Consider the following 27,803-nt stretch of genomic DNA (forward strand, 5'->3'; position numbering starts at 1 on the left):
AAATGAATTATCCAAATCTACACTTGTAAAAAGTACAATGAATAGAACTGTGTAATACTTTATGTCACCTGCGGGGGTGCCGTAGGGAAATTGAGCATATGACAAGTTCCTTCATTGATTGCAGGGGATCAATAAGGGCGCCCACCCACTGGCGATTTTTTTCCCTGCGAAATTCGCAGCATTTTTTTCTCTGCAGGGGTCTATGGGACTTGTAATGTTAAAATCGCGATCACGCAAAATCGCGATTTCGCGGTAAATTGCGATTTTGCGCGATCGCGATTTTAACATTACAAGTCCCATAGACCCCTGCAGAGAAAAAAATGCTGCGAATTTCGCAGGGAAAAAAATCGCCAGTGGGTGGGCGCCCTAAGGGTGCTTTAACCTATAGTGGAATATTTGGTGCGGATGACTCTGCACCAAAATCTACATTTCTAATTAAAGGGGTGGACCTGATTATATTTTTATCTTTGGCTTATGTTTATTCTTATCTGCTATATTTTAAAGGGGTTTATGACAAATCATAAGGTTATGGATAGGGGATAATTTATGATCGGTGGGGTTCAGACTGATGTGACCTCCACATATCCCAAGAAGTAGGGTCTGGTTGGTCCGCGAATGAATGCAGCAGAGATTACCAAGTGCAAGCCCTTTGGCAATCTCCAGAGCTGTCATTGTAGTGAATGGAATAGTGGCATGCCTGTGTGACCTCCACCCCATTCACTCGTGGACAGATTGGACCCCTGTTCTTGGGATTGGTGGGGGGTCTCAGTGGTTGGACCCCATCGATCATAAAGTTAGGGCATAACATTATAACTTGGCACAACCACAAGTATTCAGGTGCCTTTGAGATTTTGACCATCTTGGTTATGGTGGTGATGATGTGCGGCACAGCATAGGTCATAAAGGGGGAGTAACTGTTAATGCTCAACGTCCCCTTCTAGAAAGAAATAGAAAAAAAAAATATGTGTTCAGGGTGATGACACAGTAAAGAGACAAGAGAGAATAGCTGAAAAAAGTCAGTGTTGGTCAAGAGAGTGAATATGCAGATATCTACGGCCTGTCATTTAATTCCTGGGGTAGATTTTGTGCAACAACTACCACTAAGTGACACAGCAGTCATGAGAACAGCAAAGTATGCGCAGATCATCGGTCAGTTAATTGAGGTTATTACAGCTGTCGTCGACGTTATCACCTTCATCCAGACCAATATTATAACAGCAATAAAGACTCTAGCAGCATCGGCAGTCATTAGCCCCTTCCTGACAGGTGCCACATATGGAACCGGCTCAGTAGCGAAGCCTGCTACATACATGGTGGGTTACAGCCGTCTTTGACGGCTGATACCCGCCGGTAACAGTCGCCTTCTGTTAATTCTTTAAATGCTACTATCAAATCTGACAGCGGCATTGAAATGCCCCAATCGGCTTTAGTGGCTCCCAAATGCACCCCTCCTCCCCCACGTAAGGTGATAGGGGGGATGCCATTCAGTTGTCATGGCAACCTGGGTCCTTCTGAATGCCCATAGGGCTGCCATGAAAGATTGCCTACTAGAGATGAGCGAGTATACTCGCTAAGGCACATTACTCGAGCGAGTAGTGCCTTAGTCGAGTATCTCCCCACTCGTCTCTAAAGATTCGGGGGCCGGCGCAGGTGACAGGCGAGTTACGTCGGGGAGCTGGAGGGAACGGGGGGGAGAGAGGGAGAGAAAGATCTCCCCTCTGTTCCTCCCCGCTCTCCCCCGCGGCTCCCCACCCCCCGCCGGCCCCCGGATCTTTAGAGACTAGCGGGGAGATACTCGGCTAAGGCACTACTCGCTCGAGTAATGTGCCTTAGCAAGTATACTCGCTCATCTCTATTGCCTACCAATGCGTGCCTATGACAAATCTTGATAGATTGTTTGATTGCTCATGCAGTATAATGCTATACTATAGTATTGCCTTATACTGTATTCTGACCAGCAATCTCAAGCTAAAGTTCCCTACGGGGATTAAACAAAAATGTAAAAAGAATAGAGATGAGTGAACGTACTCGGATAAGCACTACTCGTCCGAGTAATGTGCTTTATCCGAGTACCGCTGTGCTCATCTTGAAAGATTCGGGGAGCACCGCTGCTGACAGGTGAGTTGCGGCGGGGAGCAGGGGAGAGCGGACGGGAGAGAAGGAGAGAAAGATCTCCCCTCCGTTCCTCCCGGCTCTCCCCTGCAGCTCCCCGCTCCGTGCCGGCACCCGAACCTTTCAAGACGAGCACAGCGATACTCGGATAAAGCACATTACTCGGACGAGTAGTGCTTATCCGAGTACGTTCGCTCAACCTTTAAAAAAGAAGTAAAAAAAGTTTTATTAATTATTAGAAAAAAATTAAAGTTATTAAAAGTTTAAAAAAAGACCGTTCTCCCAGTTGTCAATGCCAAAATTGTATTTTTTGGGTCACCTTCATAGCGATCCGAAAGTTGTAAGTCGTAGCAATATTAATAAAAACTGTAGGTCACCGTGCCAAAAAAAAAAAAAAACAGCATCATACAATCCAATCAACGAAAAACAATAAAAAATTAGGAAAGCAAATAAAAAAAGTATATAATTTTAAGCAGTACTGCTTAAAAAAACTGCATACATTTGGTATCACTGTGATCGTACTGACCCACAGGATGAAGATAGCACGTCAATCTCATTGCACTGTAAACGTAGTAGAAACAAAGTCCACCCCTCTCCCCCAAAAATGTGCCATTGCAATTTTTTTCATTTCTCCACACTTAGAAATAGTTTAAAGTTTTCCGGCACATGATGGCATGTTAAATGGTACCACTGAAAAAAATAACTCGGCCCTCAAGAAAACAAGCCCTCATGTAGCCATGTAGCTAGAAAAATAAAAGTGCCGTGATTTTTTGAAAGTGAGGAGGGAAAAAACAAAATGACAAAAAAAAGAGAAAGACTGCAGTGGGAAGCTGTTACAGTTATTGCGCAGCTTGTGGTGTTTCGGTTCTTCTTCTATTACTGGGTGACCCACTTCCAAGAATCCCATCGAGAAAGAGCATTGTTTTACATACTCTGACAAACCCTTGGAGCTTTCTGCATAGAAAATGCTTATGGATTTGAAAGTAGCAAGTCCGCATCAAAATCCGCATTTAGACATGCAGAATATTACGCAACGTCTTCTGTGACGTGTAAAAGCCCCCTAAAAGTTTAAAGCAAATGCAAATTGTTCATTGCATAATGAAAAGTTGCGCGATTTTCCAACAATCTGTCTATATCATTCCTCATCCTCATCGATCTCAAGATCTCCACTTGCTGTTGTTCAATAGGAACTTTTATTATTTACCTCTAAGGGGTCTCCGACTCTCTGTCCACTGTCTCTAACACCATGCCCACCCTTTTTCTAAAAACTTAACCTCTCAAAAACTGGCCTTCTCGTTTTTCCACCCTCAACCAGCCGACCTCCCGCAACGTCTCCATATCAGTAGATAGCACTACCATATTCCCCAGACAGCACACCCGCTGCCTAGGGGTCACACTGGACTCGGATCTGTCCTTTACCCCCCACATCCAATCTCTGGCCCGAACATGCCACCTACACCTCAGGCCGTTCCTGACCACGGACACGCTAAAGACACTCGTTGTTGCCGTCATCCATTCCAGACTCAACCACTGCAACTCTCTGCTCATTAGCCTTCCCCACACCAGGCTCTAGCCCCTTCTCAGACACTTCCACAGTATGCCAGTCGCTGCACTGGCTGCCTATGTATTACAGAACTCAATTTAAGCTTATCACCCTCCCTCATAGAGCTCTCCATGGCACCGCGCCACCGTACATCACTTTTCTCCTGTCCGTACATCTCCTAGCTCACGCACTTCGCTCTGCCGACACAGTCAGGCTAGACATCCCCTAATGAACCTCACACGCTCGCCTCCAGGACTTCACCAGAGCAGCACTGACCCTATGGAATGCTCCAAGACATCCTGACAATCCCTGCTGCACAGAATTTCAAACGTGCCCTAAAGACTCACCTCTTCAATGAAGCATACCAACTCTCCTAATTTAGTCCTTGCCCTCAAATGACGCCCTCCTGTATACTCCCTGTGCCACATCTCCTGTACCAGTCCAACCCGTCCTGATTGAGTTCTCCCATGCATCAAAGCGATGCGGAATACATTATCGCTATACAAATAAAGATTATTATTAGAGATGAGCGAGCCTACTCGGCCACGCCCCTTTTTCGCCCGAGCACCACGATTTTCGAGTACTTCCGTACTCGAGCGAAAAGATTCGGGGGGCGCCGTGGGTGAGTGGGGGGTTGCAGCGGGGAGTGGGGGGGAGAGGGAGAGAGGGCTCCCCCCTGTTCCCCACTGCTACCCCCGCTCCGCCACGCCTCCCCCCCGCCCCACGGCGCCCCCCGAATCTTTTCACCCGAGTACTGAAGTACTCGAAAATGGCGGTGCTCGATTGAGTAATTACTCGAAACGAGTAGGTTCGCTCATCTCTAATTATTATATATTATTATTATTACAGGCCATGGGATGGATGGACACACAAATGCACATAGTGACTAACAAGGCCCAGTATGGTCATCATTTACGCATTTTTGAAATATTTGCAGCATTTGAGTCTGATAATAAGAAAAGTAGGTAAAAATCTATGAGAAGCAGCCATGCTAAGACAAATACCTCAAATCCCAAAGGTCTTCCCACATTATCTTTGGAGGATTTCCATGTGACAAGGATTTCGGATGCAGACAGGCCTGTAGCTTTGCCATCGGTGGGTGCCGTGCTGGGTTCTGAAGACAGGAATTGAAATAAATATTATAGAACTGTGATAGTAATATGGTACCTATAAAAGTCATGTATAGAGATAACATCCACATATAGCAATAATGTCTGTGTTGAGTCAAGCAACTACAATATCTCTCCCCCTTGCTCTAATATAAAAGGGGAACATTATAAACAAGGACCTTGTATTTCTCTTTTTCAGGGGAGGGGGTGGGGCACATACAACACACTTGATTACTTCCAGTGGCAATCAGCAGAACTGGTTAAACCATGGACCAACATCCAACAGAAGATCACACAGTGGCAGTCCATGTGTGGTTGATCATAGAGGCGAGCGTTGGGTGTCACATATGGTATCTCAGCACCAACATGCCACATGGACCAATTGATCCAGCAGTACAACAGCGGGGAAATTCCACAATGACCATGTGGCATACTTTACGTCAGCTGGGGTTCAATAGCTGAAAACAAAAATGGATAACCCTCACTTATTGCCCACAAGGGAACATGAGATATGTCAATAGACCATGGACACATAGCAGAAAGTTATCTAGAGTGACAAGCCCTGTTTCATACTGAACCACACAGATGCCATGTTCATATTTGGTGTAAACAGCATGATGCTGTATCCCATGCGTGCATTGTTGGTGTTGAACAGGCCAACAGTGGCAGTTTCATGCTCTGAGGAGCATTCTCTTGGCATGGCCTAGGACCACTGGTCATCAGACCACAATCCTTGAATGGTGACTGCTATAGGGACCTATTGTTAGACCATCTGCACCCATATCTTCAGGAAGTTTTCCGCGACCACAATGTCATCTTTTAGCAGGACAACGCTCCATGTCATTGAGCTCAGATCCCTAAGTAGTGGTTGAAGGAACATGACAATGAATTCTCTACACTGCCTTGACCCTAAACTCACTGGACTGTAACCTCATTGAACATGTTTGGGATATGCTGGAAAGGGCTGTGAGATCTGCTCCCACTTATCCACAAAATATGCCCCAACTGATGGGCATAGGGCACGTTGACTCTGGCAGATGTTCACCACCTTGTGGAATCCATTCCTCAATGTCTGAAAGCCGGATCACCCCTAAAAGGTGGACGAACCCATTACTGAGTAGGCGTTCCTAATTCAGGGATCGTTTCATGGATATGTTATATCAAATATGTAAATTATAATTTGAACTCCTATAATGCAATGAATCATTTTGCTGTATAGTACCTGATACTTCTCAGGATCAAAATGCAAATTGTGCTGACACTGAACAAGCAGAGTAAAGGCCCATTTACACTGGATGAGTGTCGGGCAAATGATGCCCAACACTCGTCCCTGTATCCTAGCACTCCCAGCATAAAAGATGAGCGATGAAGATCATCACTCATTGTGCAGTTTAAACAGCGGCCGTTCAATAGTGAACGGCGGCTGTGTTATGTGAATGGAGAGGGGCGGGGGAGCGAGAGGAGAGAAATCTCCTGCACTGCCCCGTCCCCCTGCTGGCCGCTCAGTGTGCGAGACAGCTCTGCTAGCTCCCGTGCAGGGGCACGGGAGTGCGGGGATACAGGGACGAGTGTCAGGCATCGTTTGCCCAACTCTCGTCCAGTGTAAATGGGAGCAGAGATTTCTGCTCTGAATCGTGCTAAATTGTGAATGCAGCTGTGGAATATCATACAGGCTGTAACTCAGGATGAGTAGAAAATACAGAACGTCATGTGATTATTTACAAAGCAATGTAATGTTTTATGTACTTTAATTCCATATGAAAACTGTAAAACACGGAGGAATATAAAATCGTTGCCATGACGCAGGTCGCCTTTGTAAAAGGTTTTATACTCAACAAACAGAGAGCCATACGCTACTCAGCTGTGTGTTTATTCTTTGAGGTTTTATCTTCCATGTGTTGTATATTTTACCTTAGGTATTGATAATATAAGAAAAAATGAATACAATTTTCATAAAAAAATCAAACTACTAATGACCACTTGTCTGTTTGTATGTGAGTGAGTCCCAGCTCGGCTCCCTAGCGATGTCATAGCCCCGCCCCTCGGACATCATAGCCCCGGCCGCATATATACCAATTCAGCATTGACTGAGTTGCGCTGCCAATTCCAGCCACTTGACTGGTTGTTGGGTACACACCCCCCTTTGGAGATCTGCATGAGTGGCCGGCCTGTTAAATAAGCAGCAGCAGGGCCGTAGGAGGGTCGGCAACTAACCCCAACCCTAAACCCTAAAGCTAACCCTAAACCTAACCTTAAACCCTAACCCTAAACCCTAACCCTAACCGTAAACCAAACCCTAAACCTAACCCTAAACCCTAACTCCCCGCTGGTCTCGTGAAGTTGCACTCGTGCAGATCTCCTAAGGGGGGTGTGTACCCAACAACCAATCAGGTGGCTGGAATCGGCAGCGCTACTCAGTGTGCTACTCAGTCAATGCTGAATTGGTATATATGCACCCCGGCCCTGGTGACATCATAGACCCGCCCCTGCTTGTCACAGCTCCACCCCCTGGCACCATTATGGCAGGTCCAAACACACTGAGAATACTACTAAGCCGTTATTATGTCAGACACAACTCAGCGGTCCTGACAGAAGACACTGACCTACCACTACCACAGAGATCCAGCGGGCTGAATGACCTGTGGTGACATCACTGCTGTGGGAGGAGCCATTATGGAGTTTGGTAGTACTGTATACTGGATAAACTGACAGAAAGTACCAGGACCTGTAATGATGTTACCGTCATGTGATCACATGTGTGGGTGGAGTCATGGATCACATGACCAGGGGCTCATCACTGTATCCAAGAGCTGTGTGTGTCATGTGTGCAGTCAGCATACATGTAGTAGAGCTGTGAGTGGCTGTTTGTCTAATGTGTTGTGCGTGTAATGTGTATAGTCAGCATGGATGTATGTCATGTAGCAGAGCTTTGTTTGTACCATGCGCATGTCTTGTCTGTCAGGCACATGTCATGTAGCACCGCTGTGCCTGTGACGGACATGTCATGTAGCAGAGCTGAGTTTGTAACATGCGCGTGTACTGTGGCACAGCTGTATCTGTCATGCACATATAATGTAGCAGAGCTGTGTTTGTACCTTGCGCATGTCATGTCTGTCAGGCACATGTCATGTACCAAAGCTGTGTCTGTGACACTCATGTCATGTAGCAAAGCTGAGTTTGTAACATGTGCCTGTTCTGTGGCACAGCTGTATCTGTCACGCGCATATAATGTAGCAGACCTGTGTTTGTACCATGCGCATGTCATGTCTTTCAGGCGCATGTCATGTAACAAAGCTGTGTCTGTGACAGGCATGTCATGTGGCAGAGCTGTGTCTGTGACGGGCATGTCATGTAGCAGAGCTGTGTCTGTGACGGGCATGTCATGTAGCAGAGCTGTGTCTGTCTGTCACATGTCAATGTATGACAGCTGTGTGTGTGACGTGCATGTAGCACAGCAGTGTGGTGCATCACCAGAAACACTGGTACTATAATTTCCTAATAATTGCTAGTATCTATTAATGAACCTGTCCTTCACAATGCGTATCAGACTGAACGTTGGAATCTGAATCATTTCAAGGACCTTTCACGCGGTAAATTCCACACCAAAATTTTGATGCAGAATTGAAAAAAAGCTTAAAACCTGCCGCAATTCCGCCCAAATTTCACAGTTAAATCTGCAGATTTTGGTGTGGAATTCCGCAGTTGCTGTTTTGGCTTCATCCTGCGGCGTAATTCCATCCTGTGTGAAATGTCCCTCACCAAGTTAATAACTGCAGCTATTAACACCTGCCGGGTAAACTAGCAGACAATTACTGTTCCCAATCAATCGGCAGACAGTGGTTAACATAGATTTTTCTTTCACAGGATACATAAAAAACAACTCTTTGCTTTGTAGATGTTAAAACGCAGGAAAGAGAACAAAAAGCAAAAAATACAAAACAAAACTTTCTTCTCTTTCCACTTATCATTTACTGCATTATATGTAACTTCATTCACCTCATTCGGTGGAATACAGAAAGTCATTTTTTCAGCGGTCTGTTTAGAAGCCTCAGCATTGTAGAATCCTAGAATGGTAGAGTTGGAATGAACCTCCAGGGTCATCGGGTCCAACCCCCTGTTCAGTGCAGGATTCACTGTCCAGCCCCTGTTTGAAGACTTCCATTGAAGGAGAACTCCCCACCTCCTGTGGCAACCTGTTCCACTCATTGATCACCCTCACTGTCTATCTAATCTGTGTCTCCTCCCTTTCAGTTTCATCCCATTGCTTCTAGTCTTTTCTTGTGCAAATGAGAATAGGGCTGATCCCTCTGCACTGTGACAGCCCTTCAGATATTTGTAGACCGCTATTAAGTCTCATTGTACAGACACTGAATGGTCACTTTATTATAGACCCCCACCCATTAGTGCGTTGGATGTTCTTTGATATTTAGAACTGCAGCAATTTGTCATAGTGTCCACCCAAAGGTGTCAGAGGACCAAGAGTGTGCCAAAAAAACCTTCCCCACAGCATTAATCCACCACCAGACAGGAAGAGCTCATCAATTCATGCTGCTTGTGCCAAATTCTGACTTCCCTTCAGCATGGTGCAACAGAAATCTAGATTTATCTAACCAATGTTTTTCCACTGCTCAGTCATCAAATATGTACACTTTTTGGCCCCCTGAAGCTTCGTCTATCTATTTCTCTTATACAGCAATGGCTCTGGAACTAGTCATCTGTTGTCATAGGCCAATCATGCTAAGAAGCAACGATTTGCAGCACCAATGTTGTATTCGGCTGTACTCTGTGCCTGTTCCTTGGAACGATTCTTGACATCCTCCTTTGACCCCTTTCAGTGTGGAGTTGTTTCCATCCACAGGATCCCCTTTTGCCGGATGCTTTTCCTCCATCATGCTAATCACGGTATACTTTTCACACTGTTGTACAAGGTTGGCGGTGGAATCATGCCCGCGACTTGTCCAGCAGGTCTCATTGAAAATCACTCAAATTGCTGGATTTTCCCATCTGATGTGGATTCACACTGAAAGTGATCCCCATCAGTAAACTTGTCACATAATTTTATGCTGCACTTCAGGGTCATAGGTCTAATTTCCAAAAAGTGAAGCTCCAGTCATGAAAGGGTTGGTGTCTCTAATACAGTAACCAATCAGTGTATATAGCAGAGCTACATATATCATTAAAGGGAATGTCCATCTTTGCAACCATTTTTTCCTATTAATGATATGCAGATATAGATGTTTCCACGGTGGTAGATGCCAGCAGACCCTGTGTAGTCTAAGCCTGCGGTTATAACAGTATTACCATTTACATGTCACCTATTTCTTGTTAACGAGCTGAACATTCATTAGCAAGAAGCAGAGGACAGATGAAACGGACGATGACTGCAGGTTCAGGCTACACAGGTCTGCACAGTGGTTGTGTGCACAAACGTTAGAATATTTTTAATGAGGGTGATCTACAAAGTTGCTTCTTTTTTCGCTATAAATGAAATTGAACATTACAAAAACGGTTGCACTGGTAGAATCACCTTGTAATATACAGTCAAGGCAAAAAGTTTCGAGACACAAATTGTGAAGTTTGCAGCTTCGGTGTTTTTAGGTCTTTTAATCGGATGTTTGTTTGGTATACTGAAGTGTAGTTATAAGCATTTCATAAGTTTTCACACTTCAATCGGCAAATGCAACAGGTTCAGGCAAAAACTCTATTTTTACTGCGTTGATCCTTTTTTCAAGACTTCTGCAATTCGCCTTGCTGGTCATCAGCTCCTAGGCCAAATCCTCACTGATGGCAACCCATTCTTGTCTAATTAGTGCTTGGAGTTTATCATAATTTCTATGTTTTTGCTTGTCCACCCATTTTTTGAGGATTGACAACAAGTTCTGGGGAGTTTCCTGGCCATTGTTATCACTTTTGCCTTGTGCCATGGTGCTCCAGCATTCTGGAAGAAGCATTGTTCATCACCAAATTACTCCTGGGTGGTTGTAGAAGTTGTTCCTGGAGGATGTTTAGATCCCACTCTTTATTAATGGCAGCGTTCTTAGGCAATATTGTGAATGGGCCCACCCACTTGGATGAAAATCAACCCCACATATGAATGGTCTCAGGATGCTTTACTGTTGGCAGGACTCATGGTATCGCTCAATAAAGGCATCATCAGAGAAAATAACTTTCCCCAGTCCTCTGCAGTTCAATCTCTGTACTTCGTGCAGAATGTCAGTCTGTCCTTCATGTTTTTCTTGGAGAGAAGTGGCTTGTTTGCTGCCCTCCCGGACACCCATCCAGCCTCAAAAAGCCTTCAACTCACTGTGCTTGTGGATGCACCGACACCTGTCTGCTGCCAATGCTTAGGGGCAGAGGCGTAACTTGAAGCTCCTGGGCCCCAATGCAAAACCTGTAACAGGACCCCCAACTATATGTTATTCATTGTACTGGGCTCCCTATATGGAGAAGAGAGGCCTTATGGGCCCCCCAAGGCTCCTGGGCCCGAGTGCAACCGCATCCCCTGCATCCTCTATAGTTACGCCCCTGCTTAGGGGTTGCTTTTCATCCAAGGCAGTGGGCTGTCTTACAGTTTTGCCTTAGGGACCCTTTAGCATGGTACAACTTGTTGAGTGCAGATGCCCAACAGTTCAAACCCAGTGTAAAAGCACAGGAAATGAGTATCACGCAATGGAGGCACAAGACGATCAGTCATTCGGTTTTCTGCATGCAGAAACTGAACTCTGAACAAATTGTCATTCGTCATTCAGTAGACGCATGCATCTACACTGCACAATTTATCGAACTGTGTAAAAGGGCCCTAAGAACACTGCCATGAGTAAAGAATGGTATCTAAACATCCTCCAAGAACAACTTCTCCCAATCATCCGGGATTAATCTGGTGATGAACTATGCTTTTTCTAGCATGATGGAGCACCATGTTACGAACTTTCGAATGCTTTAAGCCGGAAGAAGAACCCTGCGCACGTTCGAAAGCTCGCTATAACATCATGTATTTTTGTTAGCCATTAAAAGGTATCATATCTACAAGATTACTTGGTTTCTCTTGCTGGGAACAATCACATTCTGCTCTACTGGTTAACACGGTACCAAACTTTTTTCACTAAGGCAAAAGTGATAACTAAGTGACTTGGTGAACAAAACATTAAACTTTTGGGTTCACGGCAAAAAACCTCCTCGTATCTCGATTAGACAAGAATGGGTTGTCGTCAGTCTGGATTTGGCCCAGAAGTTGATATCCAGCATACTGGGTTGAATTGCAGAAGTCTTGAAGAAAAGGGTGAGCACTGTACATATGGTTTTTTGCCGAAACTTGATGTATTTGTTAATAAAAGTTTTAAAAAAAACTTATGAGATCCTTATAGCTGCACTACAGTATACCCTGGAAAGATCTAAAAACACTAAAGCAGAAAACTTTGTGAAAACCCAAATTTATGTCCGTCTCAAAACTTTTGGCCACCAACTTGTGCAAAAAGGAATAAAAAAAAAACCCTCTTGAGTCCTCTGAATATCTCTCTGACCATATCTTTGTAGTGCCATAAAGGAGGGAGGTGGGGGGGGGGGGTAGAACCACTTTGTCCTTAAATTATCTGATTGGTATTAGAAGTTGCAGGACATTGAGCAAACCCATTCATTTTAATGACTTTTCCCTCTCGCAGAAGTGATATTCTACGGCCTCTAATGTCCTTATAATTGTGAAAGCCATTATGTACAAATACAGCACAAGAAATGCGGTGCTCTTCCTGCTCGTAAATTATTTTCCATCTGCAGTTTTCAAAAACCCACAGTCCTAAATGATGTAAAGTATTGGGTAGTAAATCACTGAAACAACAAGACCTCACAGACCCCACATTGGCATTGTCTTTGGCAGCCACTAATCTATTAGGCATATACATATTCTCGCAACGTGAAGGATAATTATGGAAATATTCTTTATGGGCATCTATGGAGAAGAGCCTTCCACCTAATTGAGCTTCTTACAACTTCTTATTTCCGTGTCTTTACAAATGTGATTATCATATAGCAGAATGATTAGATTATGCAGTTTCTCTAGAAACTTGTGACCCCTGCAAGGTTCGGATCCAATGAGGTTTCTACAGCAAATTCTAGCTAATTCCATATATGCATTATTAAAGCGGCTCGGATTAGCAGAAGCCGGCTGTCTCCGATAATTACCTGCCCGTGTCGTTGAGTGCTGGCCAAGAGATCAGCAGAATACCTTTCAGTTATGATGAAGTGGGACCCAGCTTGGCATTAGGTTGCATACGGTATGGGCATATTATATTATTAGTATTTTTTATTTAGTTTCAGTGGGTTTTTTTTATGCGTTTGACCTGTCTAGTATTAACATATTGTCAAGGCAAGGTCATACGGTCCGCCAAGCCTGCCGAATATGTATGAGGCCAATCAAGGAAAGGTACAGTGACTGACTTGTGTAGGTGTTGGATGTTCAGTCGCACAGCTTATGTACCTTGTTATTTAAGACACATGAATGACAGCGGTTTAACTAGATCTTTGCAGAAGAAAGCAATGAGCAATAGATATTAGCCATGTAGGCCATGGAGATCAAAAGAGAAAGGGTATTAAAGAAAACTGAAACAAGTTGTGAGGCTTACTTATAAATACACATTAGACCAAGTATCGTAAATGGGACCTGTCCTCTCTTTTCACCTTATTATACCCTCCCTGATGCACTTTAAGCCACCACACCGCCTTTAGGAACTTCTAGCTATAATTGCCAAAGTATTGTAAGGGGCTCAGCGGGCTCCAAAGTGTGTTGCCGCTCAAGCTAAGGGGAAATTTAGGCTTAACCTCTTAAGGATGCAGACCTCTTTTTTCATCTTCGTTTTTTTCCTCCCCACGTTCAAAAAATCATAACTCTTTTAATTATTCATCAATGTGGCTGTCTAAGGGATTGTTTTTTGCAGGACAAGTTGTCTTTTTCAATGGTAATATTTAACCCCGTAAGGATCAGGCTGTTTTGTACCTTTTTGTTTAACTGCCCTCTTTTTTTCCTTCAGCTTCAAAAATCATTTTTCCTGTGTTTTTTTTCCCCCGTGACATACAGGGCTATTTAATATTTTTTTTCACTGACTTATTTTTCAGTTTTCAGATCTCCTATTAAGCCTTTCCTGCAATGTCGATATAAAATGATATGTAGAAGCTGCAGAAGACAAACGGTGCAAATTTTTTTTTATCAAACACCATGGCAAAAATAATTCCAAAATACATGCATTAAATGAAAAAAATTGTCAGCAAAGATTTCCATAGCCTTTAGTCTTTATTAGGACTAAAATGGTCTAAACTGGAGTTTTTTCCAGTTCCTATAAATGTGATAATTAGTGTACGGTAAAGCCCCATTTACACTGAAAGATGATCACTCAAAAATTGCTCAAACGCCAGTTTGAGTGGCAGTTCTGAGCGATCATCTTTGCATGAACTCTTAAGTAGGTACTTAGCTACTTAAGAGTTAAATTTAGGCAGAGCGGAACACTGCTGATAACTTCGAGAACAGCAGCTGTTTTGTATATGCAAACAGCTGCCTTGTTCTCAGAGCTTTCAGCTGGCATCCCGCTGAGAAGTCCCAGCAGGATACCAGCTGAAAGAATGCTATCAACTGGTGTCCCGCAGAGAACTCAGCATGCAGCACTGATAAGAGTCATCACTGACTTTTAGCTTGCTAAAAATCAGCGATGAACGAACAGTACAACAGAACGAAAAGTGCACAATGGCAGCGCGTTTAGATGCAACAGTTATCGCTCAAAAGATGGCTTTCGAGTGAATTTTGAGCAATAATTGTTGTGTCTAAATGGGCCTTTACTTTAGGAGTGACTCATCTTGTAATGACCTGTAATAGTGACACTGTATGCTAATGGGATGCCTTTGAGCAGAGTTCTTAACTCATGTTCTGGGTTCTTGTCCCCACATGTGAAGGGGCTGCTGACCTGTTTTGGAGGTAAAGGGGGGCATGGCTTCAGGCAGGGGCAAAACCTATTTCGCATGCTGTGCAATTGCTGAGGAATACAAGACAGAATTCTGCAGTAATGTACACTACAATGTAAGTGAATAGAGTTTTAACAAACCTGATCCAAGTACAGCGAGGAAATCCACATCAGAATGTAGACATGCTGTGGATCTTCAAATTCCAAGACTGCTTTGTTTGTTGCAAAAATGCTGTAAATTTTCACCAAAGAATTCATTAATTACAATTAGTGAATTCCTCGGTAAAATTTGCACCAAAATTTACATCAAAACCAGAATTTGGATTTTGGTGTGTATTTACTCCACAATGTGGGACCTTACCCTAATCCTACTCTGTACTGAATAGCATAGAAGTAGATTCTGACCTGTACGGATGGGCGGACTATTTAGCAGCGCCACTCAATGCACTGTATAACACTTCCCTGGACTCAGCCGGTTACCTACTTTTAGCCCATAATCTAGAGCCTCTCTAAGGGGTTAAATACTGGTGTCATACACGGGGTGGACAAAAATATGAAAACACCGTATGAAATGCACGGGCTTTTAACCATTAGAACTGAGCTATCCTTTTGACCTCTGCTTGGCTGAGAGCTTTCCACCAAATTTGTGTTGACTTCACCTCTTGCCCTGCTCTGGGTGGTTTTGGGATCCTTGTTGCTCAGGCAGATGTTCACTTCTGCCCGGCAGCATCTGTGTCATATTACCTCCCCTTAAAATACATGGGATTATAAATCCGATTTCAGTAAGACATGCAGAGACCGATTTTAAGGCATACATTTCATACAGAGTTTCCATATTTTTGTCCACCCCTGTACGGTTGCAATGTCATCGGTAACACATCCTTATTATGGACGTGTGACAATGCGCTCGTCTGAAACTACCCAGGAGAATCCATTTTTTTGACCATGCTTGCCTTTATAGTTTCTCCCATGCATTCATCCGTACGAGCCTTGTCATCTCCACGGCAGTAAGGACACTTTACATAAAAGCTGTAAGAAGGAATCTGTCTTCAACTATCTTGTGACAAGCGCTTTTACAGCAGAGACACCATCCAATAATCTCAGTAGTGATGTTTAAATTTTAGATTGCTTTTCTTGCTCGTCCCTTCATCATATATATGACCTGAGCGACAGGTTTTTATGTTTAATAAACTGACTGACATGCTCCAAGGACACAGTCGGAGGGAAGACTTTCTAGCTTTCTTCGTCTTCTTTAGCGGCGGATAGGAACAACTGGAAGAAAGTCTGAGAGATGAAATGATTTATGAATAGCTCTGTGACTTTGTGGGAACCCGCCGTATGTTAATATAAAGAAGGGAGGAGAACGATACTATTTCACACTGCGTTATTAGACAAGAACTGGGGCACAACCTTCTTCATTATAAATTTATGATATTAGCAGATTCAGCTCATTGAATCCTTAGGAAGATTGTGATTGAACAGCAGTCATAGTGTTATCTTACTGTTAACCCCTAAAATCAATTGTTTGTTTGCTGCAAAAACTTCAAAAAATGCCATCCGCTGCCATTTAATGGTATGCAAAATGGGAAAATCTCTTCGCGGCTTATGTAGCGTGCATGGGGAAGCCCATTCCGGTGCCCATGGGTATCTATTGATTACATAGATGGTGATGGTTGTGTCCTCTACTATGTAGATATTGAAAGAGTTCGGCACAGATACATGGCATCCATAGGGTCCCTATATCTCCTTATCTGCGCAGTAGAGTATGGAGCCACCACCATCTTTGGAAGCTATGGATGCCATGCATCTATGCTTGTGCTGAATGTCTTCAGTCATTGTCAATGGGAGCTATGGCAGACGTCTCCTCTACTGCCACACACTTAGGATTGAGCTGATTATTTTAGTGCTTTGCAGTATATGCAAATAAGGAAGATAAAACAATACCTCTGCAGCGCCACCTATTGGATGGCAGCATTCCTGCAAATCAATGTCAGACCCTTTATACAGGTTTTTGTAACATTGATTGAGAATTGAAAACCAAGCCATCTAATAGGTGGAGCTGCAGAGGTAATCTTCCATTTTCCTTATTTGCATATATTTCCCAGAGGAGCTTGCATGGCCATATAAGTCTCCTCACTCACCTTCTAGGTGCTGTCCTTAAGCAGTGATGATATCCCTCCCGACCCATGTGCAGTTGATGACACAGCCACTGCCATCTTTGGAAGCTATAGATACCATGTATCTAGGCCTGTGCTGAATGCTTTCATGTGCAGTAGAGGACACATCCCCCACCATCTTTGGAAGCCATGAGCACCATGTATCTAGGTCTGCACTGAATGCTTAGAGCCCCTGCACAGTAGAGGACACATCGTCTGCCATTTTTGGATGCTATACATCTAGGCCTGCATTGAACGTGTTTAGTGCCTTCATAGTGGAAGACACATCCTCTGCTATCTTTGAAAGCTATGGGTGCCATGCATCTAGGCCTGTACTGAATGCATTAAGTGCTTGCACACTGTGCTGTACAGGACACTGCAGCCGAAATATTTGCAAGCTATGGATGATGCAGCTTGTTTACATTGGTACCCATGGGTACTGAGGGGGCTTCTCCATACAGGCTGTAGTAATCCCTAAACTGATTTAGTGACTTAATTAATTGGAAGTGAATAGCATTTCTGAGATATATGCAGAAAACAGACAACTGGGGCACCTATGGATGCTGTTCCGATGTATTCTCCAGTTACACTGGAAAACTGAGAACTAAGGAAAAAAATGACTAACCCTTTTTGTCCCAAGAAGATAATACCTCTCTATATGCTCTATTAGAGAATATAAATGTAATGAGGGTGCTCCCCACTTGGCATTCCCTACTATAAGCCAGGACAGAGCCACAAGATCAGCTTCACCTCTGTTGGGCTCCCACCATCCATATATTAATGAACAATATACCATAACTACATTGTACTTCAATGCCGTAAATTGAATTATCACAATAGACCAGTCATGTTATGGTTTGCTACATCTGTAGCACACATGGACCACTTTTCGTCTGAATGACCACCATATAATACAACAAGGCTGCCTCTTGCAAAATCAGCATTTTGTTGATGGCCCTGGACCTGCAGTGATCAACGACCTGGCTACATTCTGAAAAGTCTTGGAAGAGTGGAAGGCAGTAGAATCAAACACCATCTGTCCAGGGTAGCCAAACCCAAGACCATAATAGGGACCCCATTTGGACTTTTATTATAGACTCCCCTGTCTTCCATGTGCACCACTTATATACAAGTCGGACAAATGTGGCTTCCAATAAAACCCAATTTAAGTAGTTCTACCAGAGAAAAGACGTCCTATGATGGACGGAAATTGATCATCTAAACGCTTTATGTATGTCATTAAAGAGGATATAAATAATAAGCCTTTTGTACAGTATATGAAATGTAAATTGGCCCCTGTGCAGAAATTCTCCCCATCCAGGTCGATTTTGTAAGAATTTAATAATTTGTTTAATAATTTATAATCATACCCTTCGTTATTCCGTAAATGTGAGAGTTTTTGGGATTAATGTTCATCTTCGTAGGATGATAATCAGCTCGATTTATCATGTCAAGCCAACAGCATGAAGATGGTGAAGAACTACTGCAAGCTGTTTGATAAATTAAGCCCTCATTGTACCCACGCTGCATAATTGGCACTAACATTTGGAGAACCTGTGAGAAGGAGTGTCAAGTCACAACCACATCTGTTTTTTTCCCGATTTATCCAATTTTTCAGGTAAAAGTTTGTAACTTTTGGAATTGGATGTTATTAGAGATGAGCGAACGTACTCGTCCGAGCTTGATATTCGTGCGAATATTAGGGTGTTCGGGATGCTCGTTACTCGTAACGAGTACCACGCGGTGTTCCGGTTACTTTCAGTTTCCTCTCTGAGACGTTAGCGCGCTTTTCTGGCCAATTGAAAGACAGGGAAGGCATTACAACTTCCCCCTGTGACGTTCAAGCCCTATACCACCCCCCTGCTGTGAGTGGCTGGAAAGATCAGATGTCACCCGAGTATAAAAATCGGCCCCTCCCGCGGCTCGGCTCAGATGCCTTGTGACTTAGCTGAGGAAAAGTACTATCGTGCTGGAGCTGCTGTAGGGAGAGCGTTAGGAGTTAGTGTAGGCTTCAAGAACCCCAACGGCCCTTCTTAGGGCCACATCTACTAGTGTGCAGTACTGTGTTAGCACAGTATTTTTTTTATTTTTTTTCTCCAAAATTGGATCTGCAGAGCATTGCGCCCTGCAATAGGGACAGAAGTGGGGGTTAGGCAGGGAGAGTGTTAGGAGTTAGTGTAGGCTTCAAGAACCCCAACGGTCCTTTCTAGGGCCACATCTATCCGTGTGCAGTACTGTCCAGGCTGCTGTTAGCAGTGTTGCATATTTTTTTTTTTTCCTCAAAACCGGCTGTGCAGAGCATTGCACCCGGCATTAATACTACAGGGATAGAATTGTGTAGGCAGGGCCAGAAGACATACATTATTCATTGAATACACGCAGTGTGGGTGTTCCTTGTAAAAAGCAGGGAAAAAATTCTATTTGGCCTGCCTCTTACAGTACTCAGGGCTCTGGGTACGTGTGTGCTGTGCGCTGAACGTTCAGAAAAAATCAGACGCAACCAGCTACGGTTGAGTGCAGCCTTGCGCCAATTTCTTTCCTGCCTGGGAAATACCTGCTCTGCCACAGTTAATAACTCTGCAACAGTAAAGTTCTGTGACACTTTTGCAGGGCCGCAACACAGTGTCAGTTATTAAACTTATTATTCAGTGAATAGACGCAGTGGGCCTATCCTTTTAAACAAAAGGGAAGAAAGTATATTTGCCCTGCCTCTGTCAGTCCTAAGGGCTCTGGGTATGTGTGTGCTGCGTGGAGAACGTAAAAAAATCAGACGCAACTAGCTACGGTTGAGTGCAGCCTTGCGCCAATTTCTTTCCTGCCTGGGAAATACCTGCTCTGCCACAGTTAATAACTCTGCAACAGTAAAGTTCTGTGACACTTTTGCAGGGCCGCAACACAGTGTCAGTTATTAAACTTATTATTCAGTGAATAGACGCAGTGGGCCTATCCTTTTAAACAAAAGGGAAGAAAGTATATTTGCCCTGCCTCTGTCAGTCCTAAGGGCTCTGGGTACGTGTGTGCTGCGTGGAGAACGTAAAAAAATCAGACGCAACCAGCTACGGTTGAGTGCAGCCGTGCGCCAATTTCTTTCCTGCCTGGGAAATCAAATCACTGGTAATACAGCATGCTGAGGGGTAGGGGTAGGCCTAGAGGACGTGGACGCGGCCGAGGACGCGGAGGGCCAAGTGAGGGTGTGGACACAGGCCGAGCTCCTGATCCAGGTGTGTCGCAGCCGACTGCTGCGCGATTAGGAGAGAGGCACGTTTCTGGCGTCCCCACATTCATCGCCCAATTAATGGGTCCACGCGGGAGACCTTTATTAGAAAATGAGCAGTGTGAGCAGGTCCTGTCCTGGATGGCAGAAAGTGCTTCGAGCAACCTATCGTCCAGCCACAGTTCTGCGCTGTCCACTGCTGCAAATCCGAATCCTCTGTCTGCTGCTCCTCCTTCCTCCCAGCCTCCTCACTCCACTACAATGACACATGCTCAGGAGCGGGAACACTCCCAGGAACTTTTCTCGGGCCCCTGCTCAGATTGGGCAGCAGTGGTTCCTCTACCACCAGAGGAGTTTATCGTTACTGATGCCCAACCATTGGAAAGTTCCCGGGGTCCGGGGGATGAGGCTGGGGACTTCCGCCAACTGTCTCAAGACCTTTCAGTGGGTGAGGAGGACGATGACGATGAGACACAGTTGTCTTGCAGTGAGGTAGTAGTAAGGGCAGTAAGTCCGAGGGAGCAGCGCACAGAGGATTCGGAGGAAGAGCAGCAGGACGATGAGGTGACTGACCCCACCTGGTGTGCAACGCCTACACAGGACAGGTCTTCAGAGGGGGAGGCACGGGCAGCAGCAAGGCAGGTTGCAAGAGGCAGTGCGGTGGCCAGGGGTAGAGGCAGGGCCAGACCGAATAATCCACCAAGTGTTTCCCAAAGCGCACCCTCGCGCCATGCCACCCTGCAGAGGCCGAGGTGCTCTATGGTCTGGCAGTTTTTCACCGAGACGCCTGACGACCGATGAACAGTGGTGTGCAACCTTTGTCGCGCCAAGATCAGCCGGGGAGCCACCACCAACAGCCTGACCACCACCAGCATGCGCAGACATATGATGGCCAAGCACCTCACAAGGTGGGACGAAGGCCGTTCACCGCCTCCGGTTTGCACCGCTGCCTCTCCCCCTGTGCCCCAACCTGCCACTGAGATCCAACCCCCCCTCTCAGGACACAGGCATGACCGTCTCATGGCCTGCACCCACACCCTCACCTCCGCTGTCCTCGGCCCCATCCACCAATGTCTCGCACCGCACAGTCCAGCCGTCGCTAGCGCAAGTGTTGGAGCGCAAGCGCAAGTACGCCGCCACGCACCCGCACGCTTAAGCGTTAACCATCCAGATAGCCAAATTTATCAGCCTTGAGATGCTGCCGTATAGGGTTGTGGAAACGGAGTCCTTCAAAAGTATGATGGCGGCGGCGGCCCCGCGCTACTCAGTTCCCAGTCGCCACTACTTTTCCCGATGTGCCGTCCCAGCCCTGCACGACCACGTCTCCCGCAACATTGTACGCGCCCTAACCAATGCGGTTAGTGGCAAGGTCCACTTAACTACGGACACGTGGACAAGCACAGGCGGGCAGAGCCACTACATCTCTCTGACGGCACATTGGGTGAATTTAGTGGAGGCTGGGACAGAGTCAGAGCCTGGGACCGCTCACGTCCTACCCACCCCCAGAATTGCGGGCCCCAGCTCGGTGGTGGTATGTTCGGCGGTGTATGCTTCTTCCACTAAAGCACCCTCCTCCTCCTCCTCCTCCTCCTCAACCTCTGTCTTGCAATCTAGATGTGTCAGCAGCAGCAGGACGTCGCCAGCAGTCGGTGTCGCGTGGCGTGGCAGCACAGCGGTGGGCAAGCGTCAGCAGGCCGTGCTGAAACTACTCAGCTTAGGAGATAGGAGGCACACGGCCCACGAACTGCTGCAGGGTCTGACAGAGCAGACCGACCATTGGCTTGCGCCGCTGAGCCTCCAACCGGGCATGGTCGTGTGTGACAACGGCCGTAACCTGGTGGCGACTCTGCAGCTCGGCAGCCTCACGCACGTGCCATGCCTGGCCCACGTCTTTAATTTGGTGGTTCAGCGCTTTCTGAAAAGCTACCCACGCTTGTCAGACCTGCTCGTAAAGCTGCGCCGGCTCTGCGCACATTTCCGCAAGTCCCACACGGACGCTGCCACCCTGCGGACACTGCAACATCGGTTTAATCTGCCAGTGAACCGACTGCTGTGCGACGTGCCCACACGGTGGAACTCTACGCTCCACATGTTGGCTAGGCTCTATGAGCAGCGTAGAGCTATAGTGGAATACCAACTCCAACATGGGCGGCGCAGTGGGAGTCAGCCTCCTCAATTCTTTTCAGAAGAGTGGGCCTGGTTGGCAGACATCTGCCAGGTCCTGAAAAACTTTGAGCAGTCTACCCAGGTGGTGAGCGGCGATGCTGCAATCATTAGCGTCACCATTCCTCTGCTATGCATCTTGAGAAGTTCCCTGCAAACCATAAAGGCAGCCGCTTTACGCTCGGAAACCGAGCCGGGGGAAGACAGTATGTCGCTGGATAGTCAGAGCACATTCCTGTCTATATCTCAGCGCGTTCAGGAGGAGGAGGAGGAGCATGAGGAGGATGAGGAGGAGGGGGAAGAGACAGCTTGGCCCACTGCTGACGGTACCCATGCTGCTTGCCTTTCATCATTTCAGCGTGTATGGCCTGAGGAGGAGGAGGAGGAGGAGGAGGATCCTGAAAGTGATCTTCCTAGTGCGGACAGCCATGTGTTGCGTACAGGTACCCTGGCACACATGGCTGACTTCATGTTAGGATGCCTTTCTCGTGACCCTCGCATTACACGCATTCTGGGCACTACGGATTACTGGGTGTACACACTGCTCGACCCACGCTATAAGGAGAACCTTCCCACTCTCATTCCCGAAGAGGAAAGGGGTTCGAGAGTGTTGCTATACCACAGGACCCTGGCGGACAAGCTGATGGTAAAATTCCCATCCGACAGCGGTAGTGGCAGAAGGCGCAGTTCCGAGGGCCAGGTAGCAGGGGAGGTGCGTAGATCGAGCAGCATGTACAGCCCAGGCAGTGCAACAGTCTTTAAGGGCCTGGCCAGCTTTATGGCTCCCCAGCAAGACTGTGTCACCGCTCCCCAGTCAAGGCTGAGTCGGCGGGAGCACTGTAAAAGGATGGTGAGGGAGTACGTAGCCGATCGCACGACCGTCCTCGGTGACGCCTCTGCCCCCTACAACTACTGGGTGTCGAAGCTGGACACGTGGCCTGAACTAGCGCTGTATGCCCTGGAGGTGCTTGCTTGTCCTGCGGGTAGCGTCTTGTCGGAAAGGGTGTTTAGTGCGGCTGGGGGAATCATCACAGATAAGCGTACCCGCCTGTCAACCGACAGTGCCGACAGGCTAACACTCATCAAGATGAACAAAGCCTGGATTTCCCCAGACTTCTCTTCTCCACCAGCGGACAGCAGCGATACGTAAGCAATACGTAGGCTGCACCCGCGGATGGAAGCTACGTTCTCTCTCACCATCCAAAACGGGGACATTTCTGCTTCATCAATCTGTGTCTAATATTCCTCCTCCTCCTCCTGCTCCTCCTCCTGAAACCTCACGTAATCACGCTGAATGGGCAATTTTTCTTAGGGCCACAAGGCTCACTCATCTAATTTTTCTAAACAATTTTTATATGTTTCAATGCTCTTAAAAGCGTTGAAACTTTAACTTGAACCAATTTTTCGTTAAACTGGGCTGCCTCCAGGCCTAGTTACCACTTAAGCCACATTAACCAAAGCGATTAATGGGTTTCACCTGCCATCTTGGTTGGGCATGGCCAATTTTTACTGAGGTACATTAGTACTGTTGGTACACCAATTTTTTGGGGCCCTCACCTACAGTGTAATCATAGCAATTTGTATGTTCTTCGCCTGCACTCATGGTACAGAAGTGTGTGTGGGGTTGGCCTACACTTTAGCTACATAAATGTAACTTGGGCCTTGGCTATACTGCAGCTACTGAAATGGAACGAAGACTGCGCTCCCGCTATACTGCTGCTTCGGAATTGTTACTGGGGCCTGTCTTGAGTGCTACTATTGCTGACATGGAACGAAGACTGCGCTCCCGCTATACTGCTGCTTCGGAATTGTTACTGAGGCCTGTCTTGAGTGCTACTATTACTGACATGGAACGAAGACTGCGCTCCCACTATACTGCTGCTTCAGAATTGTTACTGGGGCCTGTCTTGAGTGCTACTATTGCTGACATGGAACGAAGACTGCGCTCCCGCTATACTGCTTCTTCGGAATTGTTACTGGGGCCTGTCTTGAGTGCTACTATTGCTGACATTGAACGAAGACTGCGCTCCTCCTATAATGCTGCTAGTGATATGTTAGTGGGGCCTGTCCTAATGCTACGGCTGAAATGTTACGAATTAGGGGCTCTGCCTATACCGCTGCTAATGGTATGTCTCTGGGGTGTGGAAACAGAGGCTTCCCAAAGACATGATGGCGGCGAGGCCATTTCCCACCAACGCGGTTACTGTTAAGGTGCATATAACCACGGACACGTGGAGAGGACACGTAGTGCCTCAAAAACATCCCCCCGCCACGGCCCACTTAATCCTGGCCACATTCCGAAAACCAACAAAATAAAACCGCGCTACTAGGTCCGCAGTCACCACCACATTACCACCAACGCGGTTACTGTTAAGGTGCATATAACCACGGACACGTGGAGAAGACACGTAGTGCCTCAAAAACATCCCCCCGCCACGGCCCACTTAATCCTGGCCACATTCCGAAAACCAACAAAATAAAACCGCGCTACTAGGTCCGCAGTCACCACCACATTACCACCAACGCGGTTACTGTTAAGGTGCATATAACCACGGACACGTGGAGAGGACACGTAGTGCCTCAAAAACATCCCCCCGCCACGGCCCACTTAATCCTGGCCACATTCCGAAAACCAACAAAATAAAACCCCGCTACTAGGTCCGCAGTCACCACCACATTACCAGCAACGCGGTTACTGTTAAGGTGCATATAACCACAGACACGTGGAGAGGACACGTAGTGCCTCAAAAACATCCCCCCACCACGGCCCACTTAATCCTGGCCACATTCCGAAAACCAACAAAATAAAACCGCGCTACTAGGTCCGCAGTCACCACCACATTACCACCAACGCGGTTACTGTTAAGGTACATATTACCAGTCTGACTGGGGCATGCAGACACCTTGACAGAATGAATAGTGTGTGGCACATAGGTTCCCCATTGCTATGCCCACGTGTGCAGCTCCTGATGGCGGTGGCACAGGATTCTATTTCTCATTGCTTCTGTACAGCATTGTGGGCTATCGCCCCACCACTTTTAAAGAGGGTCGCTGCCTAGCCGTGCCAACCCCTCTGCAGTGTGTGCCTGCGGTTCCTCCTCATGGCAGACGCACTTATAAATAGACATGAGGGTGGTGTGGCATGAGGGCAGCTGAAGGCTGCGCAGGGACAGTTTGTTGTGCGCTGTGGACACTGCGTCGTGCGGGGGGGGGGGGGGGGTCGGGCAGCATGTAACCCAGGAGAAGTGGCAGCGGAGTATCATCCAGGCAGTGATTGTGCTTTGTTGTAGCTAGTGTGGTGCTTAGCAAAGGTATGCCATGCTAATGAGGGCTTTTCAGAAGTAAAGGTTTTTGGGAGGGGGGGGGGGCCCACTCTTGCCGCTATTGTGGCTTAATAGTGGGACCTGTGAACTTGAGATGCAGCCCAACACGTAGCCCCTCGCCTGCCCTATCCGTTGCTGTGTCGTTCCCATCACTTTCTTGAATTGCCCAGATTTTCACACATGAAAACCTTAGCGAGCATCGGCGAAATACAAAAATGCTCGGGTCGCCCATTGACTTCAATGGGGTTCGTTACTCGAAACGAACCCTCGAGCATCGCGAAAAGTTCGTCCCGAGTAACGAGCACCCGAGCATTTTGGTGCTCGCTCATCTCTAGATGTTATACAAACACTAATATGAACTGCTGACAAATACCAATGCCATGCTATTTCATCTTGTGTTTTGTTTCCTCTTTTTCAGAGGTTACACAATCAGCTATTCACTGAAAAGAAAAATAGTTTGGCACCATCTTAGCCAATCAGAGTTTTTTTAGTTCCATCTGTGAGCGTCACATTCTGGTATACTTCATTTGGGGAGAAAAAAATTGGTACCATGAGCTGACCATGTATCCTTCAACAAGAGTTTACTGGAGCCAACAAGGGGCAGTGTTTTCCTAGTGCTACAGTACCTCCATTCTAGTAATTGATGGGAGTCACAGTGGTCGGCACCCTACTAATAAGACATTGATGACATATCCTTGTAATATTGTGTCAATGTCTGTTATCAGATCTTTAAAAGGGTTCTTCACTTTGGACAATTTCTGTTTTCAGAAGGATGCCTTGACAATAAGTAGATCACAAAGTGGCCCCCTGATGGGGCCATCAACGACTAACTGTAATCTGGGTGGAAACAGGCTAATAAGTGTTCAGTTTTACTGCAGCCTTACCCCAGAGGAGATCAGTGCCCATTCATAACTATGGGTTGTCTGTGTAATACAGGACAGCTCCACTAGAGTGAGAGATGCTTTTTGTAACCACTCTCCAGTCTGGTCAAGAGATGAAGATCCTGATCAGAGGGACCACCTTTATTAACTCAGAATTCCCTAACAAGGTGTATGAAAATGGGGTTTCTAGACTGAAAGACCTTTTAATGAGGAACACAGAGAAAGCCTGTGGGACCTGCATACCACCAGTGGCCTTACATGAGATGGCACCCTGTATTGTACAGTATCTTCTTTGGCGCCTTCTCACGCCATAACAAAAAAAAAAAAAATATATATATATATATATATATATATATATATTCTGTATTGCACTAATAGGCAGTTTGCCTGTATGGTGTTTGTACCAGAATCAAGCTCATAAAATAGAGCCAGAGCCAAGGTTGTAACATAACAGCACGAACCAACCTTAATACATAGATACAATACCAGAACCAGGCTCATAACCCAAATACAGTAGCAAAACTAATGGATTATATTGTGGGGGTGTCGATGGGCTGACGAAATTTCAATCAAAACTGACTTCTCACATCCTGATAACAACACAAGAGAACAATAGTCCTACAAACGGGTAGAGGATTGGTGAAAAAACGTCAATAATGTATCCATACTAGATGTAACCATTTCACACTAATGCATATATTACTAGTGTACTAGTATAGGTCCTATACAGTGAGTGTAATGGGACAAATCATTTATCATTACATGGTGGGTCCAGTTATAGTAGTTGCACCAGTGTCTCAAGATATGACATTGAAGTTGGTGTAATAAACCTTGTAATAATATCAATTCTTCGACACTTTCAGGTGGTGGATCATTCATACTTGTCCTGTATTAAGTGTATGTTTGCTCGTCTTCCCAACTCACCTCCTTCAGCAGAGCAGATGAACACAATGTCACTGAAGGGTCCATCACCTTTATTATTGTATACACCAACTTTAACTTCAAAAGGTGTGAGTGGTGGGGTGCTCTCATCCCGGTAGATAAATTTAGAGGCATCCGAAGAGGTCACCATTTTCTCCTTCCATCCTCTGGTGTCATTAGGTCTGAAGGCCACAATGTATCCAAAGCCTTCACCATTCTGAAACTCTTCTGAGATGGGCTGTAAGAAACATACGCATGGTTAATATTGGAAACCAAAGAAGAATCCTGATTTTTGTGCTGCAGTTTATGCATTTTACACCCATAGTTTTCAGCTGCCCACCAAACTACAGAATTCTCCCTTTTGATCAATACCGGTGCAGCCTTCCTTCACTCCCAAGTAGTGTTAAGTTTGTGGATGGACCAACTTGCTGCAGAAATGC

At 46.0% G+C, this 27,803-nt stretch overlaps 1 protein-coding gene across 1 annotated transcript in view; it reads right to left on the bottom strand.

Annotated features, from left to right (window-relative positions):
• The window catches only part of CNTN5 (contactin 5), an 802,468-nt gene that overhangs the window by 52,525 nt on the left and 722,140 nt on the right, over positions 1–27,803 (bottom strand). Inside the window, exons 19-20 of the mRNA XM_066586592.1 lie at positions 27,367–27,601; positions 4,660–4,769 (exon numbers count right to left, since the gene is read on the bottom strand). Of these exons, the coding sequence (XP_066442689.1) occupies positions 4,660–4,769; positions 27,367–27,601 (345 nt within the window). The remainder of the gene's footprint in view (positions 1–4,659; positions 4,770–27,366; positions 27,602–27,803) is intronic.

This window comes from Eleutherodactylus coqui, chromosome 1, assembly GCF_035609145.1.
Source record: "Eleutherodactylus coqui strain aEleCoq1 chromosome 1, aEleCoq1.hap1, whole genome shotgun sequence".
NCBI lineage: Eukaryota > Metazoa > Chordata > Amphibia > Anura > Eleutherodactylidae > Eleutherodactylus > Eleutherodactylus coqui.